The sequence below is a fragment of the Vipera ursinii genome, assembly GCF_947247035.1.
Source record: "Vipera ursinii genome assembly, chromosome: 2".
In the NCBI taxonomy this organism is placed as follows: domain Eukaryota; kingdom Metazoa; phylum Chordata; class Lepidosauria; order Squamata; family Viperidae; genus Vipera; species Vipera ursinii.
In genome coordinates, this window is record NC_139513.1 from 207,009,461 (window position 1) to 207,032,897 (window position 23,437).

The following is a 23,437-nucleotide window of genomic DNA, read 5'->3' on the forward strand; positions in this document are numbered from 1 at the left end:
TTACAGCCATTCTCATATTTATGAATGTTACAGATCCGTAAACTGGAAATAAGATTATTAAGCACAGTCACGGTTTCGCTTAGTGACCCTATCACTTAATGACTGAGTTCCTAGTCCCAACTATGGGTACTAAATGTGGACCACCTGTACTTTGCCTGATGCAAATAGATGATTTGTATGCAAAAACAAAGCTCTTGCACCTTTATTAATGCATAAATGTATAAATTAATAAAGCATCAGTAGATGTAACTTTTATTCTTGGGCAATCGCACCTACTGTACAAAACAAGTACATACAAACAGGATAAGATTTGATGGCAGAAGATGCACTCAGAGGAACACAGCATGGTGTTGTTTTGAAATATTGCATTTTACCATTGAAAGAGTTCCTTCAAAGTAACCCATTTAAGTAATACAAATTTCCATTTAAATTCCAGTTGAGTCTAAAGTTACCTAAGAATTAGTAAAACCTAGAATTACCTAAGTCTCTGGCTAATTCACCAGTTACATTTATTACTTGGGATATTTTAAAAAAAAAATAAGCAGACCTATATAAAAAGAGTAAATTGTATATGAATTGTTTTTACAGACATAGCTTTCTTCATAAATTAATTTAACATATCTAAGAAACAAGCCTTTTGAAAGTTACTGTTTTTTGTTCTTTTCACTGAAAGTGTCCAATAATTGCCTCTGGTTAATAAAAACATAAAGCTCAAAGACTATTTATTTCCTTGACATTTATAAAAAACATGAAGAACAAATTTTAAATATATTTTTATTTTATTTTTATTTTAATTCCATTTATATCCCACCCTTTTGTGTGCATTTGTATGTCTGCTGAGATAATCAAAATTATAAAACTGATAGTGATTTTTTTTTATTTCCAGCATGAAAAGGTGTCTAATGGATGTTGACTACCTGAACTTTCATTTTAGGCGAGTTTTCTTAGGCCACTGAAGGATCCCAAATGCTGTAAAAAAGGTAAACATTCAATATTTTCAATGGATCACATTTTCTTCAACAGTTTCTAAATGTTGGACTTGAAGGTATCCAAAGCAAACACTTTAAGCGAAGATTCCATTTGACAAGGGCCCCACATATTTATTTTATTTATTTATTTATTATATTTTTATACCGCCCTTCTCCCGAAGGACTCAGGGCGGTGTACAGGGCAATAAATATAAAAACAGAATACAAAAGTTAAAAAAACGATTAAATATAATGCCCAAATTTAAAACAATAATTAAAAACATATTAAAACCCCTGCCCTAACCCATCAAACCAGGTCAGATTGCTCAAATAAATACGTTTTTAGATCGCGCCGGAAGGAGCGAAGGTCGGGGGCCATCCGGAGCTCAACCGGCAAGCGGTTCCACAGGTCTGGCGCGCCCACAGAGAACGCCCTCCCCCTGGGGGCCACCAATCGGCATTCTTTGATCGGAGGCACCCTGAGGAGGCCCTCTCTGTGGGAGCGCACTGGACGGAGGGAAGTTGACGCCGGCCGCAGGTGTTGCCGTAGGTATTCCGGACCCATGCCATGTAGGGCTTTGTAAGTCATTACCAACACCTTGAATCTCACCCGGAGGAGAACCGGCAGCCAATGCAGCTCGCAGTTTTTAGATATATCAGTTTTTTTTAAAAAAAATTAAACTTTTAAAAATTCAAATGAATCAGGCTGCAATGCTAAAATAAAAACCTCCACCAATTTCTACTCTCTGACCCATCAGAACAAAATCAAAACAATAAGAATCTAGGAAAAGAGATTCATTATAGATTATCACGAGAGTTAACAGTACCCTACTATTGATACTATACCCAGTGCTGACAGATAACTTCTCCCAATGGCTTCATGAAGATATGAAAAAGACGACGAAAGAGACTGGAATCCTAAGGCACCCTGCAAAGCAGAGGTCTCAGACCAGATCACTCTCCCCCAGGGGTAGGCAACCTCAGCTCTTTTATGACTCATGGACTTCAACTCCCAGAATTCCTGAGTCAGCTGACTCAGGAATTCTGGGAGTTGAAGTCCATGAGTCATAAAAGAGCCGAGGTTGCCTGCCCCTGCTCTCCCCCAACACCAACTGGAACAATGGAGAACAGTGAACAAGTCCCCAATTCTTGACAGGCTAAACCAGAAGAATATCACAGTCAACAAGTATTAAAGGCCACAGGGTGATGAAGGAATGTTAGGGTGGATCCACCACCCCATCCCAACCTCACTAGAGGTCATCAGGATGTGACCAAAGCTGTCTCAATACTATACTCTGCTCTGAAACTGGACAGGTTCAGATAATCTGCTTCCTTCAGGATGTGGAGGCCAATCACCTTGTCTATAACCTTCCTCAATAGGGGCGGGGACTGGATGAAAATTGTGCTAATCTACGGGATCCAATATGGTTTCTTGAGGAAGGAGTGGAACACTGCTTCTTTCAGAAACAACCCCTCTTTTAGCTATAGTTGCTATCGCCTGGAGAAGCATCCTTATCCAAAGCAATTACAGCAGTCTTTCTGGATTGCATTGCCATTTTTGCCTGGATCTTCCAGAGAGTTCAGTGTTGCTTTCCACTTGTAACTTCTTTTCCCACTTTTTTTTCCCCCTCACCCCCAAAGGTTTTGCTTTCAGCAAAAGGTTTGTTATACAGAACTGCAGAATCATTGAGTAATGCCCTTTTCTTCATATTCCCCATTTCGTTTCCTCGTAAACGTCCCCCAAAAGACAGAGGGAGAATCATAATGATTCCACGTGTATATAGTTACTTTATCCATTCATGCAGACGTATTCATCTGCTCGTTCAGCCTTCTCACCTCCCCCGTTCCCTGCCGCAATTTCATGCTCTTTTCGTTTGGCTTTCAGTCACCATTTATTTTTCTTCCTGTCAGAAGAGGCTTGCCACCTCTTGTAATAGTGAGAGTCAATTTAGCCCGGCGTAGGCAACCTTGGCTCTTTTATGACTCATGGACTTCAATTCCCAGAATTCCTGAGCCAGCCATGCTGAGGGGAAAGGGAGAGGTTTCCATACTGAGCCATGCTGGCTCAGGAATTCTGGGAGTTGAAGTCCACTAGTCATAAAAGAGCCAAGGTTGCCTACCCCTGGAACTTTAGTCTAATGATTAAAGCACCAGGTAAGAAAGGAGGAGACGGTGAGTTCAAGTACAGCCTTAGCCATGAAAGCCAGCTGGCTTGACTTTGGGCGTTACTCTCTCTCAGCCCAACCCCATGTCACAGGGTTAGGTTGTGGGGAAAATAGAAGAGAAAGGACTATGCTTGCTGCCTTGAATTAATAATAATAATGATGATGATGATGATGATGGGATAAACATAAATAAAATGTTCATGGGATATTTTTTTTCTAACTTAAAGACTCTTAAATTAGTTATTAGAGTAGGGATTTGTTATCTACTTTTAAATTTCAAAATAACTTAAATCTGTGCAAGGGATTTTGCTTGGGCCAGGCTGCTCTAAAACAGGCAATGCAAGGTTTAAAAAGTAAGGGAGCAGGCTAGTCACATCTAAATCAGCCAAAAAACAAAAACAAAAACAAACCACCCTTCCTCCAAATTGATACTTTAACTTGGATAACTTGCATATTTTGGATGATGCAAATGCAGAAATGGCTGCTGCATCTTGAACAGAAACGCCACTGTGTCATAGTGAGAAAGACAACGATCCACTGAATATTTTCCTTGCTCGTTTTTCATCTCGTGACTGGTGATCAACGACTGCATGGCTCTTGCTCTTCTCCTTTTGTGTGGTTCTTATCAACGAATCAAACATGAACTACCCAGAATTTGAAATACAGGACCTCTTCAGGTAGAAGACTGCCCTGTGGGAGACAGGGTAGATTAAGTAGTATAATTGATCTGCTTGCCCTTCTCTGCTGGGGTTCTTCTCTGCTTTAACTTCCAAGAAAGTCCACTAAGCAAGGACAAGCGAGTTATGCTACTAGGTGAGATTGATTGCATGCTACTCTGGTTCGCTGACAGAGTAGCACAGACAAATACAAAAAAGTATTTTCTTGTAATCCTCCCATTTCCCCTGCTTTTGTCTTTTATTCTGCATTTTATTCTGTATTTTAAAGGATAAAGTGGAATAGCTTCAAAAAAACGAAACAAAAACCCCTTTGCTTAACGGGACTTGCAACCCCGATGCTCATATTTCACATTTTCCTTGCTTGAACTGAAATTGTATGAGTCTAACCAGAGTGTCAGGAATGCTAGTAAGAGAAACAGACTGAAGCTGACATAAGTTCTGGCAATACAAAAAGGAATTTTCTTCACAAAGTAGGTACAGATATTCAACTTTTATCCTTTCCTTGGGAAATCCAATGAAATTCTTTCTGATAAGCCATGCTGTGCTTTTGCCCACTAATTTCAGAGAGAGCGCAAGCCTGATATCTATTCCACCTGAAGTTCTTACCTTCTAGGAACCATGAGTACATTCCTCTGCCTTCAGAAAACTAATGATGTGCATAAAGATCCAATATAATGTGTATACTGTGTTAGATATAATTCCTTTTCTATAACAGTGTTAGAAACTGTGGTTAGGATGTGGTAGGTTACTGTCCTGGCCAATAAGTCAGTTATTAGCTACTTTATTATCCTGCTATCAGCAGCCAGGGTGGCACAGTGGTAAGAATGCAGAATTGCAGGCTAATTCTGCCCACTGCCAGGAGTTCGATTCTGACCGGCTCAAAGTTGACTTAGCCTTCCAAACTTCCGAGGTGAGTAAAATGAGGACCCAAATTTTTGGGGGAGGGGGGCAATCTGCTGACTTTGCAAACCACTTAGAGACGGTTGTAAAGCGCTATGCAGCAGTATATACGTCTAAGCGCTATTGCTATGTCCTATTTATCTTGCCTCCAAATCACACTGATTCTTGGTAAGTTATTGCTGCTGTATTCCTATTACCACCATCACCACGACTAATCAATTAGCACTTAGTACACGTTGAATTAAAAAAAATAACTTCTGGGGGAAAAGAATAAAAAGAGCCTTGGTGGAGCAGTGGGCTAATGCCTCCTTAAGTAACACCAGCTGCCTGCAATTAGTGCAGGTTCGCATCAGGCTCAAGGTTGACTCAGCCTTCCATCCTTCCGAGGTAGGTAAAATGAGGACCCAGATTGTTGGGGGCAATTAAGCTGACTTTGTAATAATGCCGCTTGGGGGGTGTATGAAAGCCCTAATGTTCTGTACCAGCCTGCTACCGGCCCTGCAGAAAAGGCAGGGACAACCCCTTTTACAAGAAGGCAAGAGGCTGGAATTATGCCTGCCAAATTTATTACTACAAAAACAAACGGAACAAGACAAACCAAGAAACAGGAGCTTTAAGAAACAGGAACTATCCAAGCGGTTGCCTTCAGCAAACCAGCCCTCCCAAACATTCCCCTTATATAGAGTTCAGGGCGTGGCTTCTCTCTGCCTCCTTCCGAGGAGCCCCATTGCCTTCCTCTGTTTACTCCTAATTGACTGCCTCCTGCGTCGGGCGTCCTTGAACAGGGCCAGCTGTGGGTCATCTTCATCCACGCTGTCAGGCTCACACAGCTGGGTCTCCGTGGTGACCAAGTGGGAGGGGCCTGGCTGAGGGCTCTCATCAGCAAGATCTTCAACCCACTCAGCAAGGTCTTCAACACCCCCCTCCTCCTCCTCTGAGTCGTCCGACCCAACTGCCGAACCCACAAGCTGACCCTGAATCATAACACCTAATAAGCAGGCATATACATAGAATGAAGGCTACTGCTAAGCTTGTAAGCCGCCCTGAGTCTTCGGAGAAGGGCGGGATATAAATGGAATTAAAATAAAAAAAATACTACGATTTTTTTTTAAAAAAATGCATCAAGCAAATCATCATTAGAAACGTTCCAAATGTTGATACCTGGTATTGTCTGTGCCACCGGCTCAGTGACTGTGCAAGGAGCACTGCTTGGCTGCTGCTGGCTAGAGCTAACCTCCGGCTCTGTGCTAACAGAAGGAGACAATGCTACATCGTTGGAAACTTGGTTTGGGCCAGGCTGGAGGAGATCTTCTGAGGCTGACAGTTCGTCTTGGCCAGGGAGCTGCAAGGCTGATAAAGGAATGCTGATAGGTTTCCCAGAATTAGAAGTGCTGGCAGGCACCTGGAGGGCCACCTGAGGATTTACTGTTGGGACGTTACCGGACCTTCTGCTTGAGGAAGGCAGATTGAGTTTGGGAGGTTTCTGGGTCATTGGCCTTGATGTAACTTGTGAAGAGGCTGAAACATTCTGTAAATCAAAGTCAGCACTGAGGGAAGGAGATGCATGAGACATTAGCTTAGAGGCCACAGGATAGGAGGCCCCACCTTTAGGTTTTGACATGTGTGTCAAGGACAACGCAGGGCCATCAACGCCACCGGTGATTTCTGCATTAGCCACGATATAGTAATCCTCAGGGAGTTCTTGCTTTATTTTTTTGGCTAAAACATCACGGCTGCTTCCATCAATGACCTGAGACTGAGAGTCCAAATGTAGTGAAGAAGATGGGCCAGGCCTCTTAAGGGAATTTATCTGAGATCTTTGACCATGAGATTCAAAATCGCTATCTTCATCGGTCACCGAGGACTCACAGACCATGTCAAAAAGATTAGACTCATCTTCGTATTCCTCCACTGTGTCGTCTAATTCAGAAGGCTCACTGCAGTAGGAGAAATTGCAGGAATCTCTGGTTCTGTTACAGTCCAACTTTGCTTTTCCTGACCTCCCTGGATAGCGTTCCACTGGGCTGGCTTGGGGGTCTGAAGGCACGCCTATTATGCTGGGACTATCCGAGTTGAAACTTCGGTTATCCTGGAAACAAACCCTTTCCTGTGAGCCAGCCCTACAAGTAGCTGTCAATGGCCAGTGATAGGCATGGCCTGCACTACAGCCCCACATAGCTGTCAGGTTGCCATGGGAACCCTCTGAAAGTAGGTGTTTCAAATTTGGAATGAGGCTGCAAATGGTACCGTGACTGTGGGCCCAACTGACCAGCTTGGAAAGGTTTTCAGAAGATGTATGGAGGCAGTCTTCCATGATGCATCACTCAATAACTTTGTCCCTTGAAAGAAAAGAAAAAGAAGTGTGTTAGAACCAAAGTTGGCACTTGAACTAGAATACATATTCCACAAAAAACAGACAGTTCTTGACTTACAACAGTCCATTCAAAGTTACAATGGAACGGAAAAGCGATTTGTGACCATTTTTCACACTTACAATCATTGCAGCATCCCCGTGGTCACGTGATCAAAATCCAGATGCTTGGGGACTGACTCATTGCAGCGTCCCGGGGTCATGTGATCACCTTTTGTAACCTTCTGACAAGTAGAGTCAATGGAGAAGCCAGATTCACTTGACAATGTTACTAAATTAACAGCTCTAGTGATTCAGTTAACAACTGTGGCAAGAAAGGTCATAAAATGGGGCAACACTCCCTCAACAAATGTTTCACTTCGCAACAGAAATTTTGAGCTCAGTTGTGGTTGTTAAGTCAAGGACTACCTGTATGAATAATTTAATCAATGGAAGATAGGTAAAGGTAAAGGTTCCCCCTTTATGTGCTAGTTGTTTCCAACTCTAGGGGCTGGTGCTCATCTCCGTTTCAAAGCTGAAGAGCCAGCGCTTGTCCGAGGACGTCTCCGTGGTCATGTGGCTGGCATGACTAGAAGCCAAAGGCGCACGGAACGCTGTTACCTTCCCACCGTAGTGGTCCCTATTTTTCTACTTGCATTTTTACGTGCTTTCAAACTGCTAGGTTGGCAGAAGCTGGGACGAGTAACAGGCGCTCACTCTGCTACGCAGCATTCGGGATTCGACCCGCCAAACTGCCGATCTTCTGATCGACAAGCTCAGCGTCCTAACCCACTGAGCCACCGCGTCCCTTTCAATTGAAGATATTTCCCTACAATCCCTGCATACCATAAGCAAAGGCAAAATGATAAATAAATGACCAATCATTTCAACCTAGTTCGCAGAGGTTATAAAAGATCAGTTTTAGAGTGTAAACATTTTGAAGTAACAAATGTATAACTTTCTTAATTTTTGTCACATAAGAATGCTATAATTAGTTCTTTTTTGGGGGGAACTATTGTATGTTTAGGAACTTAGCTTCTTTTTGTTTATGCATGACTGAAAAGAACAGAATGAATGAAGAATCAAAATAATAATCCCTTATATGGAGGGAGAATGTAGAAAGAGCACCCTAATATATGCCAAACTACTGTGTGTGTACACACACACACACACACACACACACATATATATATATATATATATATATATATATATATATATAATCCTTTTTAAAAATATTATTTGCATTAGAGTATGTTTTAGATTGTTTTAACTATTGTTAGCAAATATAGACACATAAAACATGTCTCAAAGACTAAATGATCCAACCTCAACTGAAAGAAATTTTCCAGATGGCTGTAGAGTGAACTTTGTGACCTCCACAGGAATCTTAACTATACACAAATCTCCTTTTTTTCACATACACCCATCATAATAAGATAAGCTCATTAAAAAAAAGATAATCACTTTGGTTTGTAGGAATGTCATAGTCCATTAGCACAACAGTGTCTAGAAGTCTGTGGGATCAATTTCTTCTCTCTCCCCTAATGAAAAACTCCTAAGAGCTATTTCTACTGGTCATTATTCATATACTGGAGCTAGATGGATTAATAATCAGATTTATTATAATGCAGCTTCAGACATTTATCATTATTAGCTTGCTGAAATAATCTCTTTTAAAACTCCCCTTTTACCATTTGCCAGCCTCCTGGCTGCATCTTATTTAATATACTCTGCTCCTGTGAAAATTCATTCCTCTTCCAGCTCATCTATACTTACTGTTGCACACAGAGTAAGAACTATTTGCTTTACCTGTATCTGCTTTATTTGTATTTATACAGGTCGTCCTCGACTTTCGACCAAAATTGAGCCCAAAATTTCTATTGCTAAGAGACACACTGGTTAACTGAATTTTGCCTTATTTTCCAACCTTTCTTGCCACAGATGTTAAGTGAATCACTGCAGTTTTTAAGTTAGTAACACGGTTACTAACTAACATGGTTCCGCCCTGGACTTTGCTTGTCGGAAGGTCACAAAAAGCGATCACCTGACCTGAGGACACTGCAACCGTCATAAACATGAGTCAGGTGGCCAGCATCTCAATTTTGATCACGTGACCCACGGGGATGCTGAAACAGTCCTAAGTGTGAAAAACAGCCATAAGTCACTTTTTACAGTGCTGCTGTAACTATGAACTGTCCTTAAAGGAACTGTTGTAAGTCAGGGACTACCTGTACAACCCGTCTCATTGCAGATCAGTGTTTTAAAAAACAATGCCTTTTTCAAAGTTGCATTAAAATGCAAATGCATTCTCAGAAAGAAACTTACCAAGAAAGTCTTTAGAAACATAGGTTCTCCAGCAGTTAATCTAATAAATAGTATACAATGTTTCCTTTCTTGACTATTATTTTTAATTAAGGACCAGAGTTTTCATTTGCTTAATCCTTAGCATGGTGCCACATTTTATTTCCTCTACTATCGTTCTGCTACAGCTGGCAAATGTTCAGTAGAAGAAAGCTGCTTTGCCAAGTATGAAATGGCATAATTTCAATTGCGATTGCCTATTGAACAGGTGCTGAACAGACTGCAAACAGATTGGCTGATTAAACATCTTCCGCTATCTGGGGCAACACAAAACAGGTATTCCCTGAAAGTGTATTAGTTCAGTGCTGGACCATGGACAGATACAACTACAGCTGCTTTACAATTCTGTTAGGATCATCTTCCACCTCCCACGTACTCAGACAGATTAGCTGTTGGTGCACATTAACAATTTCATGATAAAATAAATGTGTTAGCTAGTGGCTGAATTTTAAAAAAAAAACGAATTCCATTGTTTGATCTCCTAGGATTTCTTGAATCAAGCACAAAGGCAATTGCTTGTAGTAGCAAGAGGTCTCTTCACCTGTTGTAGTGCCTCAAAAGGACAAGTCAACAGCATATCATAAAATCCCCTATATCACAACCATCTGTGTTGCAGACACATTTGTCTCTAGGTGAGAAAATGATAGGCCACATGTTTCTGAGATTCTTTTACCAACTAACAAATAAAAGAAGCTATTTATACAGATACAGAATTGGGTTACGCTAGAACTAATAGGCAGATATATTTTTAAGCCCAGAATACTTATAGTGAGTAGTTGGCACGGTAGACTTTGACTTAAAACTGTAATGGAACCAGCCCAACACAGTCATAAGTCATGATGATAGTAAATCAGGTCACATGACTGACCCAATTTTATCTTTTTTGCAACAGTCATTAGGCAAATATCACGGTTGTTGACTGAACCGATGGTTCACTATGGGACAGTTTTACTGACAACTGAAAATAAATGCTGGTTTTTCTGCAACACTATAATGAAAATGTAGTCACATGACTGTGAGACACAAATGCAAGCCGGTTGCCAAGTGCTCAATACGTGGTTATGTGAGCATGTGGGGGAGTGACTTTTGTAACTTCAGAACCATGTTGCAAGTAACCCCAAGGGAGGTTCTGTGGTAACTTCAAATGGTCACTAAGCAACCAGTCATAAATCAAGGACTATCTATAACTTTAACATTTATATCCAATTAGAAACAATGTAAGCATAGAAAAAACTTGTAATTTTAAACTGCAAAGGTTAATTATTGTTGAACCTTTCTGGAGTAACTTCATTCTGGTTTCATATACATTGGCCATTAAGTCAGGAAGAATATACTTAGATACTTAAATAAAGCAATGACAGCACCATGATCTCATAATATCAGTACATTAAAATTATATATAAGTTGTATCTAATGTGATTAAAAAATAGTAGTATACACTTTTCATGAGAAATGAAATGCAGGGACCAAAAGTTTGTTTCAGATGGAATGACTGCTACTATTTATATTCTTTAGCAAAGCAGACAAACCATAAAAATCTGTGGCACATAATTGTGCAGAAACACAACTACATTTCATTTATGAATTCTTCCATTTTTATCTTAATCTTCATAAAGACATCTGAATGATTTATTCTGTTTTAGAAATTTCTCCAAGTAATTCTATCCTAGCCTTTGTATTTTTATTCTCATGATTTAACAATGGAGAATGTATATGTTCAAACCTTAAAATTCCCTTCAAGTGAAGAACTTTAGTACATACCAACATCTCTTAGATAAACTGGTAAAAATATGAAGCTACTGAATTGATCAAAAATGATAAAAGCCCTGTCTTCTGACTACCTTATCCTCAGAACAGCTCCACTGGAGTTCAAAACATATACCTCAAGCTCTACCAAGATACTGGATCTGTGTGCAAGTTATCCATGGCTATATTCAGGTCTTTGGCCAAATTGTTCCTTATATTAAAATATAAAAAGGAACATTTCACATTATCTTCTGTATGACCTCAAAACATTATCATAATTCTATCAATTTACTCTGGATTCACATGGCATGGAATCTATTTCCCAAATAAATAAATAAATAACTCCTAAGATTTCAGTTGCAGAACTATGTGACAATAGTAGATAGTGGTATGTATAAAGTAACTGAAACTTCTCACAGCTAAAGCTATGCATCACTAAACATAAGGAGAAAGGGAAGTAAGTATGAACTACCTATTGCTTTCCCACTCCTTTGATGTTACTACTCCCACACTAATCACTATAATGGTTTTTCTATTTTGAATTGTGTACCTAGACAGTCAAATGTAGTACCAGGAAAGAGAATGAAATGTTATGTTTTTAAAGGTAAACATTATTTTAAAAGTTGTACTGTGAAGTTACAAATGAGCATAAGGAAAAGGCTTACCAAAATATAAGCCGAAAAGTTAAAGTTGATTGTGGGTCTGAACTTGGATGTCTTCAGCTGTAAACAACAGTTTTACCCACAAGGCCAGCCATTTATCTATCTGAAGAAAAAAAAAGAAATAAAATAAATGTTATAAGATTATTCATCCCCCATACATTTTGTTCTCTATTTGTGAAAAATCTACTTTTCATACCATAAACGGGTTTCTGTATTTTCACAAGAAAAAACAAAAGATGAACACACTGGCCAAAAGATATTACTTGCTGCATTTCTTCTACTTGTACTGCACAATCAGAACTTTTTTTTACTCTGCCTTTATTATTTTTTATAAATAGGTCAAGGTGGCAAATACACCTAATACTCATTATTACTTCTATTTTCCCCACAACAACAACCCAGTGAGGTGGGTTGGGCTGAGAGTGTGTGACTGGCCCACACTCTCTCCCAGCCAGCTTTTGTGTCTAAGGGAAGCCTAGAACTCACAGTCTCCTGGTTTCTAACTGGTGCCTTAATCACTGGATCACTAGTTTTTTTAGAGATGCTAATTCAATCATCATTACAGCAATTCTTCCTTGCACAATCAGGAAACTGAGGACATTTATGGCCTCAGATGTTTAGAATTCTCTCAGATCATTGTTTGTTTATAACAAACTCTAACCCCCTTTGATTTTAATAAAATGTCTATAAGTCTATCCACACTGTTTTAATCCATGTATTGTTTTTTTATTTTGCTACTATTTTTGTTTAGCTACATTTTTATCACGACCAGTGAAATACACTAAAACCCAAAAGACATTCTGCAGTGCTTATAGAGAAAAAAGGTAGTTACAAGCATAGTAAGCAATAGCACTTAGACTTATATACCACTTCACAATGCTTTACAGCCTTCTCTGAGCAGTTTACAGAGTCAGCATTTTGCCCCCAATAATCTGGGTCCTCATTTTACCGACCTCAGAAGGATGGAAGGCTGAATCAATCCTGAGCCAGTGAGACTTGAACAGCTAAACTGCTGGTAGCTGGTAGTACTTGCAGTACTGCATTCTAACCACTGCGCCTTCACACTCTTTGTAACAATAACAACAATAATAACAATAACAACTAGCCAAATTTGGAGATGTTGTGAATTTATGTTGGGCGTGTGGGCCAGACATGTCAGACTCACGACATCTCGTGACGTCGTGCGATGTATCAAAACTTTTTCCCCATTGCCGGCAATGGGGTAAGCGCGGTTGTAGGCCATTTCCCCCCTTCTCCCATTTTAGGTCATTAAGAAGTAAATGAATGTGACAAAGAAAAGTTATTACCTAGTACACAACAAAGTAAATAGAATTGAATTATGGAATGCTTTGCATAAATATGGTGTTGCAGGTTGGTTGTTAGATGAGGTAGAAATGAAACACATTAGAATAAAAACAAAGGCAGAGTTAAGTAATATGTATAGTGAATTTACAATTGAAAGAACTGAAGAGGTAGTTTCCCCCCTTGAAGTTAAGAATAGCTAAACAGGAAAAAAAAATACTATAGGAGCTACTAGGGACTGGACCGAATGACAAATTTAAACTTCATTTTAAAAAGGAGATATTTCTATAACAGCGTTGAAAGCAATGATGTGATAATGCCTGGCTCTAAAACCCAGACATTTAAAAAGAACAAGAGGAACAAGATAGGCTCCTTCAAATTTCAGATTTGGAGACAGTCACTAAAAGGTCATGGACTTCAAAAACCCAATTAATCAGTCCTGGATTAAAGGTACTGACTCTTTCCTTGAGGTGATGACCAGTCAAGCACAATCCTTTGGTCATGTGATATGACAAGTTGAGAGACTGGAAGAAAAGAATGATGTTTGGCAAAGCTGAGGAAAGAAATTAAGGGGGTGACAATGGATGAGATGGATGGTGAATTCAAAGAAGAGCTACAGGTTGTTACTTGAGATAGGTCAAGCTGTCAAGCATTTACCCATGATGTAGTCATCAGGAGACAAGTTCTACTTGATAGTATTTAACTAAATGTATTGTGCAAACACAGCTACTGCTGAGATCATACATCATATTAATCACAATGTGGTTTTATTTTATCTTAGGACATTGTACAAACATAGCCAATGTAATTTGTAAGCCATGATTTATGACAGTGTATTGTATGAACCAATGCAATGGTTTATTCAGTAACAGTTTAAAAATGCACTGGGACAATGTATTAACCCATGCAGCATTTATTTATTTAACATATTTTTCATTCCTTTCTTTAGCTCAAAAGATTTTCATTGCTAATCTAATCCCTGTTGGAAGGTTTTACACTCAAAGTTCAAGGCGCAATTACTAATTCTGAAAGTTACCATGCTTATCACTAGCATTTTCAATTTCAAAAAAAATATTTACAAAAGGGAAAGGAAGAAAAGATTGTCCAAACGTTCTTTATTTTAAATATTTATGACATTTGTATAGCACCATGTAAGATGAAGCTTTGTGAAAAGATTACAATAGGTAAACATAAAACCAATTTAATTTAAAAGGCTGTACGGAATCACAAACAAGATTAATGCAACAAAAATAAAAACTCACAGCAACCGCAGAATAACTTGAAAACTGAGAGATCTCAAGTGAATTAGGTACTTTATTTAAAAAGTCTGGGTGAACATTTCCAGCTGCCCAGTGATCTCATTTGAGATATCTTGCTGAGTTGGCTGTTCCATGACAAGGTGCAATTAATGAAAAAGGCCCTCTCCCTTATGTAATTTCATTGGATAGTAATTGTCAGGACCCACCTCAATCCACATCTTAGGAAATAAGAACTCTTGGATGCAAGTTTAGTCCAAAAGGAAAATGTTTACTAGGAAGGAATCGATTGTGGGAATACAAGACGGAATCTGAGAAAAGTTACATTTCAATCCTATATAAACCATTCCCATTCCAGTCCCTCCCCTCATCCATTTGGTCAGGCTGTCGTCAGTTGCTAGGTGTCAGGTCCTTCCATGGGAAAGGGAACTCTCCTTGGTTTTATGGTTATTGCTTCCCTTTTCAGTTGTAAATGAAGATACAAACCAGATCTGTCTGTCCCCCTCCCTTCCCCCGTTAAAACATCCCCTGTTGTTTGAAAATCGCTTTAGTAACCATCCTCTCCCCCCCCCCTCGGAGAGATGGCAGAATCCCCAGTAATAGCACGTTGTTCTACCTATACAATTATGAAATGTGATATAAATGGATTCTGACAGTAATCATGAGGTGGGACCTCTGGAAAAAGGCCTATAATGTTCAGATAGATAAATATGAATGGGCACTATTATGCTCCGGTTCTTTGTTTATTGCTTTTCATGTATTTTACTATTTTTATGCTAAAACTTCCAGGAAACCTTTTTATTGGATCAGGCAGTAAAAGCAATAAATAAATAAAATATACAAATAAGAAAACTTTACAGATAAACTTGTGCCAAGCTATTTAGAACTTTTAAGATTAAAAAAACCAACATTTTAAGCTGGGCTCAGTTACACCCAGGGAGCCAACGTTTGTAATCTGTTGGCCATAGTCTGAATCAATAGCAAACTGATATTAGATATTCTGCAAACATATGATTATAATAATCCCAATATGTTATCAGGGTGTCGGTAATTTCAGCCAGGTGACTCCATCCAAATGAACAAGCTAACTAATACATTAGTTGAACCTGATAAAAGACAACAGAGGTCACTAGTATTAAATCAGATTAGAAATCTGAATCTTTGCAACCTAGAAGCGGCAAAACACTCAATTCATACTGATGAAGCCGAGAATATCTGTACTGTCTTCACTTATATTTTTTTTTCGTTCATATTTCTTAGCATACCAAGACTGGAGTGCACAGATTTTTCAGGCTAAGGGACAGTTGGCCTTAACGAGGCAAGCTACAGACCATACTTCAGTTGTTGTTCAGTCACTAAGTTGTGTTTGACTTCACGACCCCCATGGACCACAGTATGCCAGGCCTCCCTATCCAAAACCATCTCACAGAGTTTGCCCTAATTCATGTTCATGGCATATCATCCTTTGCCATCCCATTCTACCTTTTCCAATACCAAGGTCTTTTCCAACGAGTCTTCTCATTTGGTGGCCAATAAACTCTTAAGAGTCTTCTCCAACACCACAATTTGAAAGGATCTCAGCATTCCTTATGGTCCAACTCTCAGAACCATACTTTTTTTTTACACCCTTTAATGCCTTTATTCGGGGTAGAGTGTGGTGACTGAATGGAGCTGAGCGTTTACTGTTTACCTTCCTGTTACCTATGTAGAGTTTGCAACAGGTATTTTCTCTTTGCACCCTGATAAGAAAAACATCTGCTGCTGCCTAGGATTGAACTCTCAACCTTCCATGTAGGAGGCGAGAGTCTTCACCTCTAGGCCACTGTGCCACTGTCTCACAGCCATACATTACTACTGGGAAAACTACAGCTGTTGACTATGCAGACCCTTGTTAGCAAGGTGATGTCTCTCTGTACTTCAGTGGTTGGGGACAAAACTAAAACTAAAGTTCAAGTAGGTGCTTTTAATTCATATGAAACAGAACAAAAAGTCAAAAATAGAAGAAAACATACTGACAAGAGATGCCATCATGCTCACTGGTAATAAATAGTGTACGGTAGGGAAAAAAACCTTACTTGGGAATTTGTGTAGTTGTAGAAGCTGAACAGAATGGTAATGTAGTCCCACAGATTGCATCTGCAACCATATGTAGTGAGGATGCATATACGATGTTAAGGGAATGCAAAAAAAAAGTTGACCAAAGTAAGAGTTTTATTTAGGTCTAGCTAAATTAAATACATGAAAGCAATCTAAGATTGGCAATCTGAAATTATTTGGTTTCAAAGAAACTGCATTCACTTCTCTCACTTCAGTTTTCTTTCCATCGCACAGGTTTTACAAGTTTCCAATAATTATACAGTTATCTACAGAGGCTACCTTGAGTGTAGCTATAAGGTGAGTGTATGTAATATGACCCTCTCAATTCCTGGCAAATAGATGGGGAAGAAATGGAGGTAGTGACAGATTTTATTTTCCTGGGCTCCAAGATCACTGCTGATGGGGACTGTAGCCAAGAAATTAAAAGACGCTTGCTCCTGGGGAGGAAAGCCATGGCAAATCTAGACAGCACACTAAAAAGCAGAGACATCACCCTGTCAACAAAAGTGCGTATAGTCAAGGCTATGGTTTTCCCAGTTGCAATGTATGGCAGTGAAAGTTGGACCATAAGAAAGGCTGAGCGCCAAAGAATTGAAGCCTTTGAACTGTGGTGCTGGAGAAGACTCCTGCGAGTTCCTTGGACTGCAAGGCGATCAAACCGGTCAGTCCTAGAGGAGATCAACCCTGACTGCTCTTTAGAAGGCCAGATCCTGAAGCTAAAACTCAAATACTTTGGCCACCTAATGAGAAGGAAGGACTCACTGGAGAAGAACCTAATGCTGGGAAAGATTGAGGGCAATAGAAGAAGGGGACGACAGAGAATGAGGTGGCTGGATGGAGTCACTGAAGCAGTAGGCGTGAGCTTAAATCAGGGGTGTCCAAACTTTTTTCAAAGAGGGCCAGATTGGATGAAGTGAACATGCTGGAGGGCCGAACATTTTTCCGAACATTCTTTGAACAATTACAATTAAATGCAAATGAATTATTTTATGCCAAGTTAATTGCAAATGGCATACTTTTCATTTTATAACATAAGATCAACTGACAGCTGATTTTTCACAATGTATTTTAAATAAATTTAAAAAAAAACTTACTGTGTGAGCTGTTACCAGAGAGTCTGACCTTGTCAAACTTACTTTGACTGTCTGGTAACAGCTCACACACTTCCACCACTTCACAAATTCTGCTAGGCCAGGGCCCTACCTACCCCTGTCCAGCTCCCCACATCCCAGCCCATAAAATGGCTGTGAAACACAGAATGCGCGCACGTGCACACACACACACACACACCCGCCCTTCCCTGGATGTCACCAAGGCCCAGGGGAGCCAGAGGGCTTCGAAGCCGGGGCAGCTCCGGTGGCAGAGAAGGCGCGCCCTCGCTGCACCGGCACAGACGCCGTGCCAAGCCCGCGGCGGGGGGAGGAGCGTGGCGGTTCGGCCAGACAGGAAAAGGTGCGGGAAGCGGCCGCCGCCTGGTAATGGCGCCCGGGCTCACAACGTGGAGGCGGCGAGCAAGCACGCACTCAGGGCGAGGCAGCCGCGGTCCGGTGAGGGAAGACCGCCGAGGGAGTGGCTGGCCGGGCTGCGCTGCTGCCGAGCGAAGCTCGGCCGGGGTGCCCACTCTGCTCTGCCTGGCGCCAACTCAGAGACTCCACCCGCCAGGCCCTTCTCCCGCTCAACCAGGCCAGGCGCGCACCGTCAGCCTCGCTGCACCGGCACAGACGCTGCGCCAAGGCTGGGGCGGGGGGGGAGGAGCGCAGCGGTTCAGCCAGGCAGAAAAAGGTGCGGGAAGCGACCGCTGCCTGGTAATGGCGCCCGGGCTCACAACGTGGAGGCGGTGTAGTGAGGCTGACGGTGCGCGCCTGGCCTGGCTGAGCGGGAGAAGGGCCTGGCGGGCGGAGTCTCTGAGCTGGCACCAGGCAGAGCAAAGCGTGCGCCCCGGCCGAGCTTCGCTCGGCAGCAGCGCATCCCGGCCGGCCATTCCCTCGGCGCTCTTCCCTCACTGGACCGCGGCCGCCTCGCCCTGAGCGCGCGCTTGCTCACCGCCTCCACGTTGTGAGCCGGGGCGCCGTTACCAGGCGGTGGCCACTTCCTGCACCTTTTCCTGCCTGGCCGAACCGCCACGCGCTCAGCCAGGCCAGGTCCGCACCGTCAGCCTCGCTGCACCGGCACAGACGCCGCGCCAAGCCCGGGGCGAGGGGAAGGATCATGGCGGTTTGGCCAGGCAGCCTGCCCTTCAACCCACCGGAGGAGCGGCAGATCGGCGCGGCCGGAGTCGGGAAAGCCACTAGAAGGGGGAGGGGAGTCACCTCTCCCCGCCGGGGGGTCGCCCAGCCCGTCCCGGGAGGCTGACATTTCTGCAGCTGAAAAAGTCGTCTCGGATTCCATGGCGGAAGGTCACCCCCGGGAGTCCAGCGCCAGGCAGGGCTGAGAGAGGGAGGGGGGGAGAAAGGGAGGGAAGGAGAAAGAGTGAAGGAAGGAAGGAAGGAAGGAAGAAGAGAGAATGGAGGCAGGAGAGAGGAAGAAGAAAAGAGAGAGAGAGAGAGAGAAAAAGAAAGAAAGAAAGAAAGAAAGAAAGAAAGAAAGAAAGAAAGAAAGAAAGAGAAAAGAAAGAAAGAAATCGGAGGCTTGGACAGACCCCGCTCCAGGCTCCGGGGCCGCCACCACGGAATGCCCAGCCTCGGGGGGGAGTCTTCTGCAGGCGTGCCCTGGCCCCCTCCCCTCCCCTCCCTCCCTCCTGCGGCCCGTCCCCAAGGCGGCGCCCGCGGGTCCCCGGACTCACAGCATGCAGAGGGCGAAGGCGCCGGCCACGCTCTCGCTGTCGCGCACCAGGAAGCTGCCGGCCCGCCCGGCCCACGCCAGCAGCTCCTCGGCCGCCGCCCGGCTCAGGTCCTTGTGGTACCAGAGCGGCCAGCCCAGCACCGCCGGAGCCCCCGCGCCCGGGAGCCCCAGCGCCGCCGGGGCCGGAGCCGCCGCCATGGGCAGCTGCGGCGTGCAGGGAAGGTGCTCAGCGGGATGGGCGGGCAGGCCGAGACCCCCGCTGGCCACCCCCGCCTCACCCACAGTGCCACATGGCCCGACCAGAGACCCCCGGCCGCTCAGGGCATGCCCGGCCCAGCGGCTCCTCCTCTGGGCTGCGCTCCGGCCGGGATGAGGGCGCGATCCGCTCTCCGCGCGCTTCCCCTGCGCACTGGAGCCACCCTGGGCCCCGAGCAGGCCTGGTGGAGGAGGAGGAGGAGGCGGAGGAAGCCGCGTGGAGCCCCGGAGCCTGGCTGGCGGGGTGGGGGCGGCAGCTGGGCCGGCCTGCGCTTCCTGGGGCGGCCCCTCGGCGGGGGAGGTGGGAGCAGCTCCCGAAGGGGCGGCCCTCAATCAGAAGGGAGGGCCGTGGGAGGGCCGCATTTACATACAGCAGGGAGGGCTGTTGCGGGCCGTATTAAACCGCCCCGCGGGCCGCAAATGGCCCGCGGGCCGGACTTTGGACATGCCTGGCTTAAATGGACTCCAGAAGATGGTAGAGGACAGGAAGGCCTGGAGGAATGTTGTCCATAGGGTCGTGATGGGTCGGACACGACTTCGCAGCTAACAACAACAATATAATATGAACACTTCCTCCTTTAAAACAGGCTACAAGAAAATTAAGGCCCTGTTTCAGGAACATCTGTCCCTATCAGCCAGGAACTGAGTAAGATCTCTTTAGAAATGTTTCTAGCAACACATATGGTTAACTGAGTCAAAGGTTCCCACTCTTTTGTTTCATGGGAAGAGCTTAGTAACAAGTGTTCCCGCCAAAAAATGGCTGAATGAGTTTGCTTTACAGTAGTCCAGTGTGTGACTCGTCTGCCATGAGCTAAACTTAATCTTCCAAACCTTTCAGCTTTGAGCTAAAATTAATCTTACTGTTAACTACAGTAATTTGTTTTTGTGTGTTCCTACAACACACTGACCTTCCATTTTATACAAGCAAGTGCACTGTGGAAACAAAGCTAGGGGAACTTATTTCTGAGCATATATGTGTAAGCTTCCATTATATATTTATCACCAAATGCTGTGTTTATATTTCTATCCTGGACAAAAAAGCTCATTTTACTTTGGTTTTTTCCCCCCCCCCCCAATTATAACATACTACTTAAATATTTTTTCAGACTTAGAGATCTGTCTCACATATACTATTAATGTCCACTGAGCACCCAGTGGTGATCAAATAAAATACTTCCAGTTGCTAATCATTCTGAATTGTCACTGTGATCACGAGGCTATTACTCTTCTCCTGGATAACACCTCTTCAGAAACCTCTAGAGAAGGTTACAACGTTTTTTTATTAATAATTATAGCTATTAAAAGCTGTCTGGTCCCTTGCTGATATTATTGTTAGTTATTAAATGAGTTAGATATTCTCATATTTTTTTAGATTTCCTTTTACAGTTGTTGAATTACTGCCCCCCCCCCCCACTTTTTTTGGGTCAAAAGAAAGAGGTGTCCAACCTTGGCAAGTTAAGACTTGTAGACTACAATTCCCAGAATTCCCTAAGCAGCACTTAATACATTTTGATACATTGACTGAAAAGTTTAATTGTATCCATAATAATCAATTCAGGTTTAAGAAATAGAATAAAGCAATAGGAACTTAAATTCTGCCTTTGTACAGATCTTCACAACATGTGGACAGCCAGGCAGCCTTGTATAGCCCACCATTTTTAAAAAAAGTAGTAAATTTAAGAGTCAGCAGTGCCACTGCTTCCACCCCTACAGTATTTAAAGAACAAGTGATTGACACTTCTCATATTTGGGGCCCACAAAAAAAATATTATCAATATGGGCCTTTCTCCTCAACATGTTGTGCAGGCCTGGCATACAATTTAGAAAACAGTCCTCACTTACCCACTTGCCTTGCTCAGCAAGCATTCAAAGTTGCAACAGTGCTGAGAAAAAATAGGCTTATGGTCAGTCCTCGAACCTGTGGCCATCGCAGCATCTCCACAGTCATGGAATCATGATTTGGGTGCTTCAAAACCGGTGTACATTTGTGATGGCCACAGAATCCCACAGACATGTGATCTCCATCACAACATCCAACAAGCAACATCAGTTGGAAAGCCATGATCGCACAGTATTGCACTTGATTTGCTTAATGACTGCTGCAGAATTATGTCGTAAGTCCAGCACAGTCATGTGATGTTTCACAGTCATGTCTCTTAGTGCTTGCTGCTCTCAATTAAGGTTGTGAGGACTACCTGTAACATCTTTTCTGCTACTGAGACAGATACAGAGCATCTGGTTGCATGCAGATCATAGTGTTTCAAGACATCATTATGTACAACAATAAATAATAATCGATCTATGAAAATAGCCATTTCTATAGCTGTTTACCTGAGATTAAACCACATGCAACACTGTACCTCAAGCTGCATGCAACTGATTTACCCAAACATAACTGAAGAGTAAATTAAATTTATCAGGACTAATGCAATTAAATGTGATGACTGTTTATCTGGTACAGCCTTTTTAGTTTCCTTTCCCCTAAATGTCTGGACAATGTAAAAACAATAGAATATGCCATCTATTCAAATATCTTCCAGTAAACAAAGGGGGTTGGCTCAGACAAACTGTATGTGGAAATTAGCCCAGTGTTTATCTTTTCAAATCTCCTGAAAATCCTATCCAAAGCCTATTTCTCTATTAATACTGTATATATCATAACGGGATTTATGCTGCTTTGACACCATATGAAACTCCGTGCAGTGCAATTATGAGTGTGGAGGAAATGATATTGTTGCAATTGCTTTCAGAATTTACTGTACATTTTCACGGCTTGAATGCGTAATTAAGGACAGAGTAGAGCCACCCTTGAATAAATGCCTCACGACGAGGTAACAGACATCCTATTTCTGGAACAAGTTGAGTATTGTGTTAATGATAATTCAGTACAGTTTGAAAATGTAAGGTCAATTATCCAAGCATAAAGCCTATTGCCCGGCCTAGCATATAAATCTTACAATCTTATGGACATAAGAAGAGCTTGCTGAGATATGTTGGATTACAACTCTTTTCTTCTCTGAGATTATTTCAACAGAAGCCAAAGAGAGTCTCACAAATAAGACATAATGGCAGCAACTCTCCTCTGCTGTTTCCAGCAATTAGTATTCAAAGACAACGCTGCTTTGAATTCTGGGGATAGCATATATTTCCAAAGTTCATCTAATTTCCTTTTAAAGCCTTATAAATTAGAAGCTATTATATCTTCTGGCAGGGAATTCCATAGCTGAGTTATGCATAATGCATTTTTTCTATCCTTAATCTCCCAACATTTACCTTCATTATATGATCTCAGTTCCAGTATTAAAGCAGAGGTAACAAAAGCTTTTTTATTTATGTTTCTTCCATCACACATATAACACATACGTGCCTTTTATTCCCTTCTGCCATTCATCTTTTTTGCTAAACTGAAGGCCAAACTGTACATCATTGTAATTATTTGGAGTGCCTCTCTCCTTGTGAAGTAAAGCCATTGTACATCAGAAGAGTCTTACTAGCATCATCTTTTCCCAAATTAAGTGCTCTAAAATAGAAGAAGCTTCCAGGATACCCACAGATATGCACATAAAGGTGAAACATGTGATGGTGGAGGAGAAGATGCTGCAGAGTTAGTTTTAAACGCCCATATTTTCTGTTTGGTAGCCCTCTTCCAAAAAGGGATTCCCATTTTAGAGTACAAATTGACAGAAAGATCAAGTTGAAGCCTTATAATAAGGTATGGTGAAAGCCCAAAATATATACTGATAGTCTTCCATTTACAACCACAGTTGGGATCGGAACTTCAGTTGCTAAGCAGTGCAGTTGCGAAATGAGTTGTCCTGTGACCAGATCCCATTTTACAACCATTTTTCCCACGATCATTAAGTGGATCGCATGGCACCTAAGCAAATTTGGCTTTCCTCTTTGACTTTCCTTGT

At 42.2% G+C, this 23,437-nt stretch overlaps 1 protein-coding gene across 1 annotated transcript in view; it reads right to left on the minus strand.

The window, feature by feature from the left end:
- KIAA1958 overlaps positions 1-23,437 on the minus strand; it is a 63,932-nt gene that overhangs the window by 22,775 nt on the left and 17,720 nt on the right. The window contains exons 2-3 of the mRNA XM_083354022.1: positions 11,836-11,935; positions 5,872-7,049 (exon numbers count right to left, since the gene is read on the minus strand). Of these exons, the coding sequence (XP_083210148.1) occupies positions 5,872-7,024 (1,153 nt within the window). The 5' untranslated portion in view covers positions 7,025-7,049; positions 11,836-11,935. The remainder of the gene's footprint in view (positions 1-5,871; positions 7,050-11,835; positions 11,936-23,437) is intronic.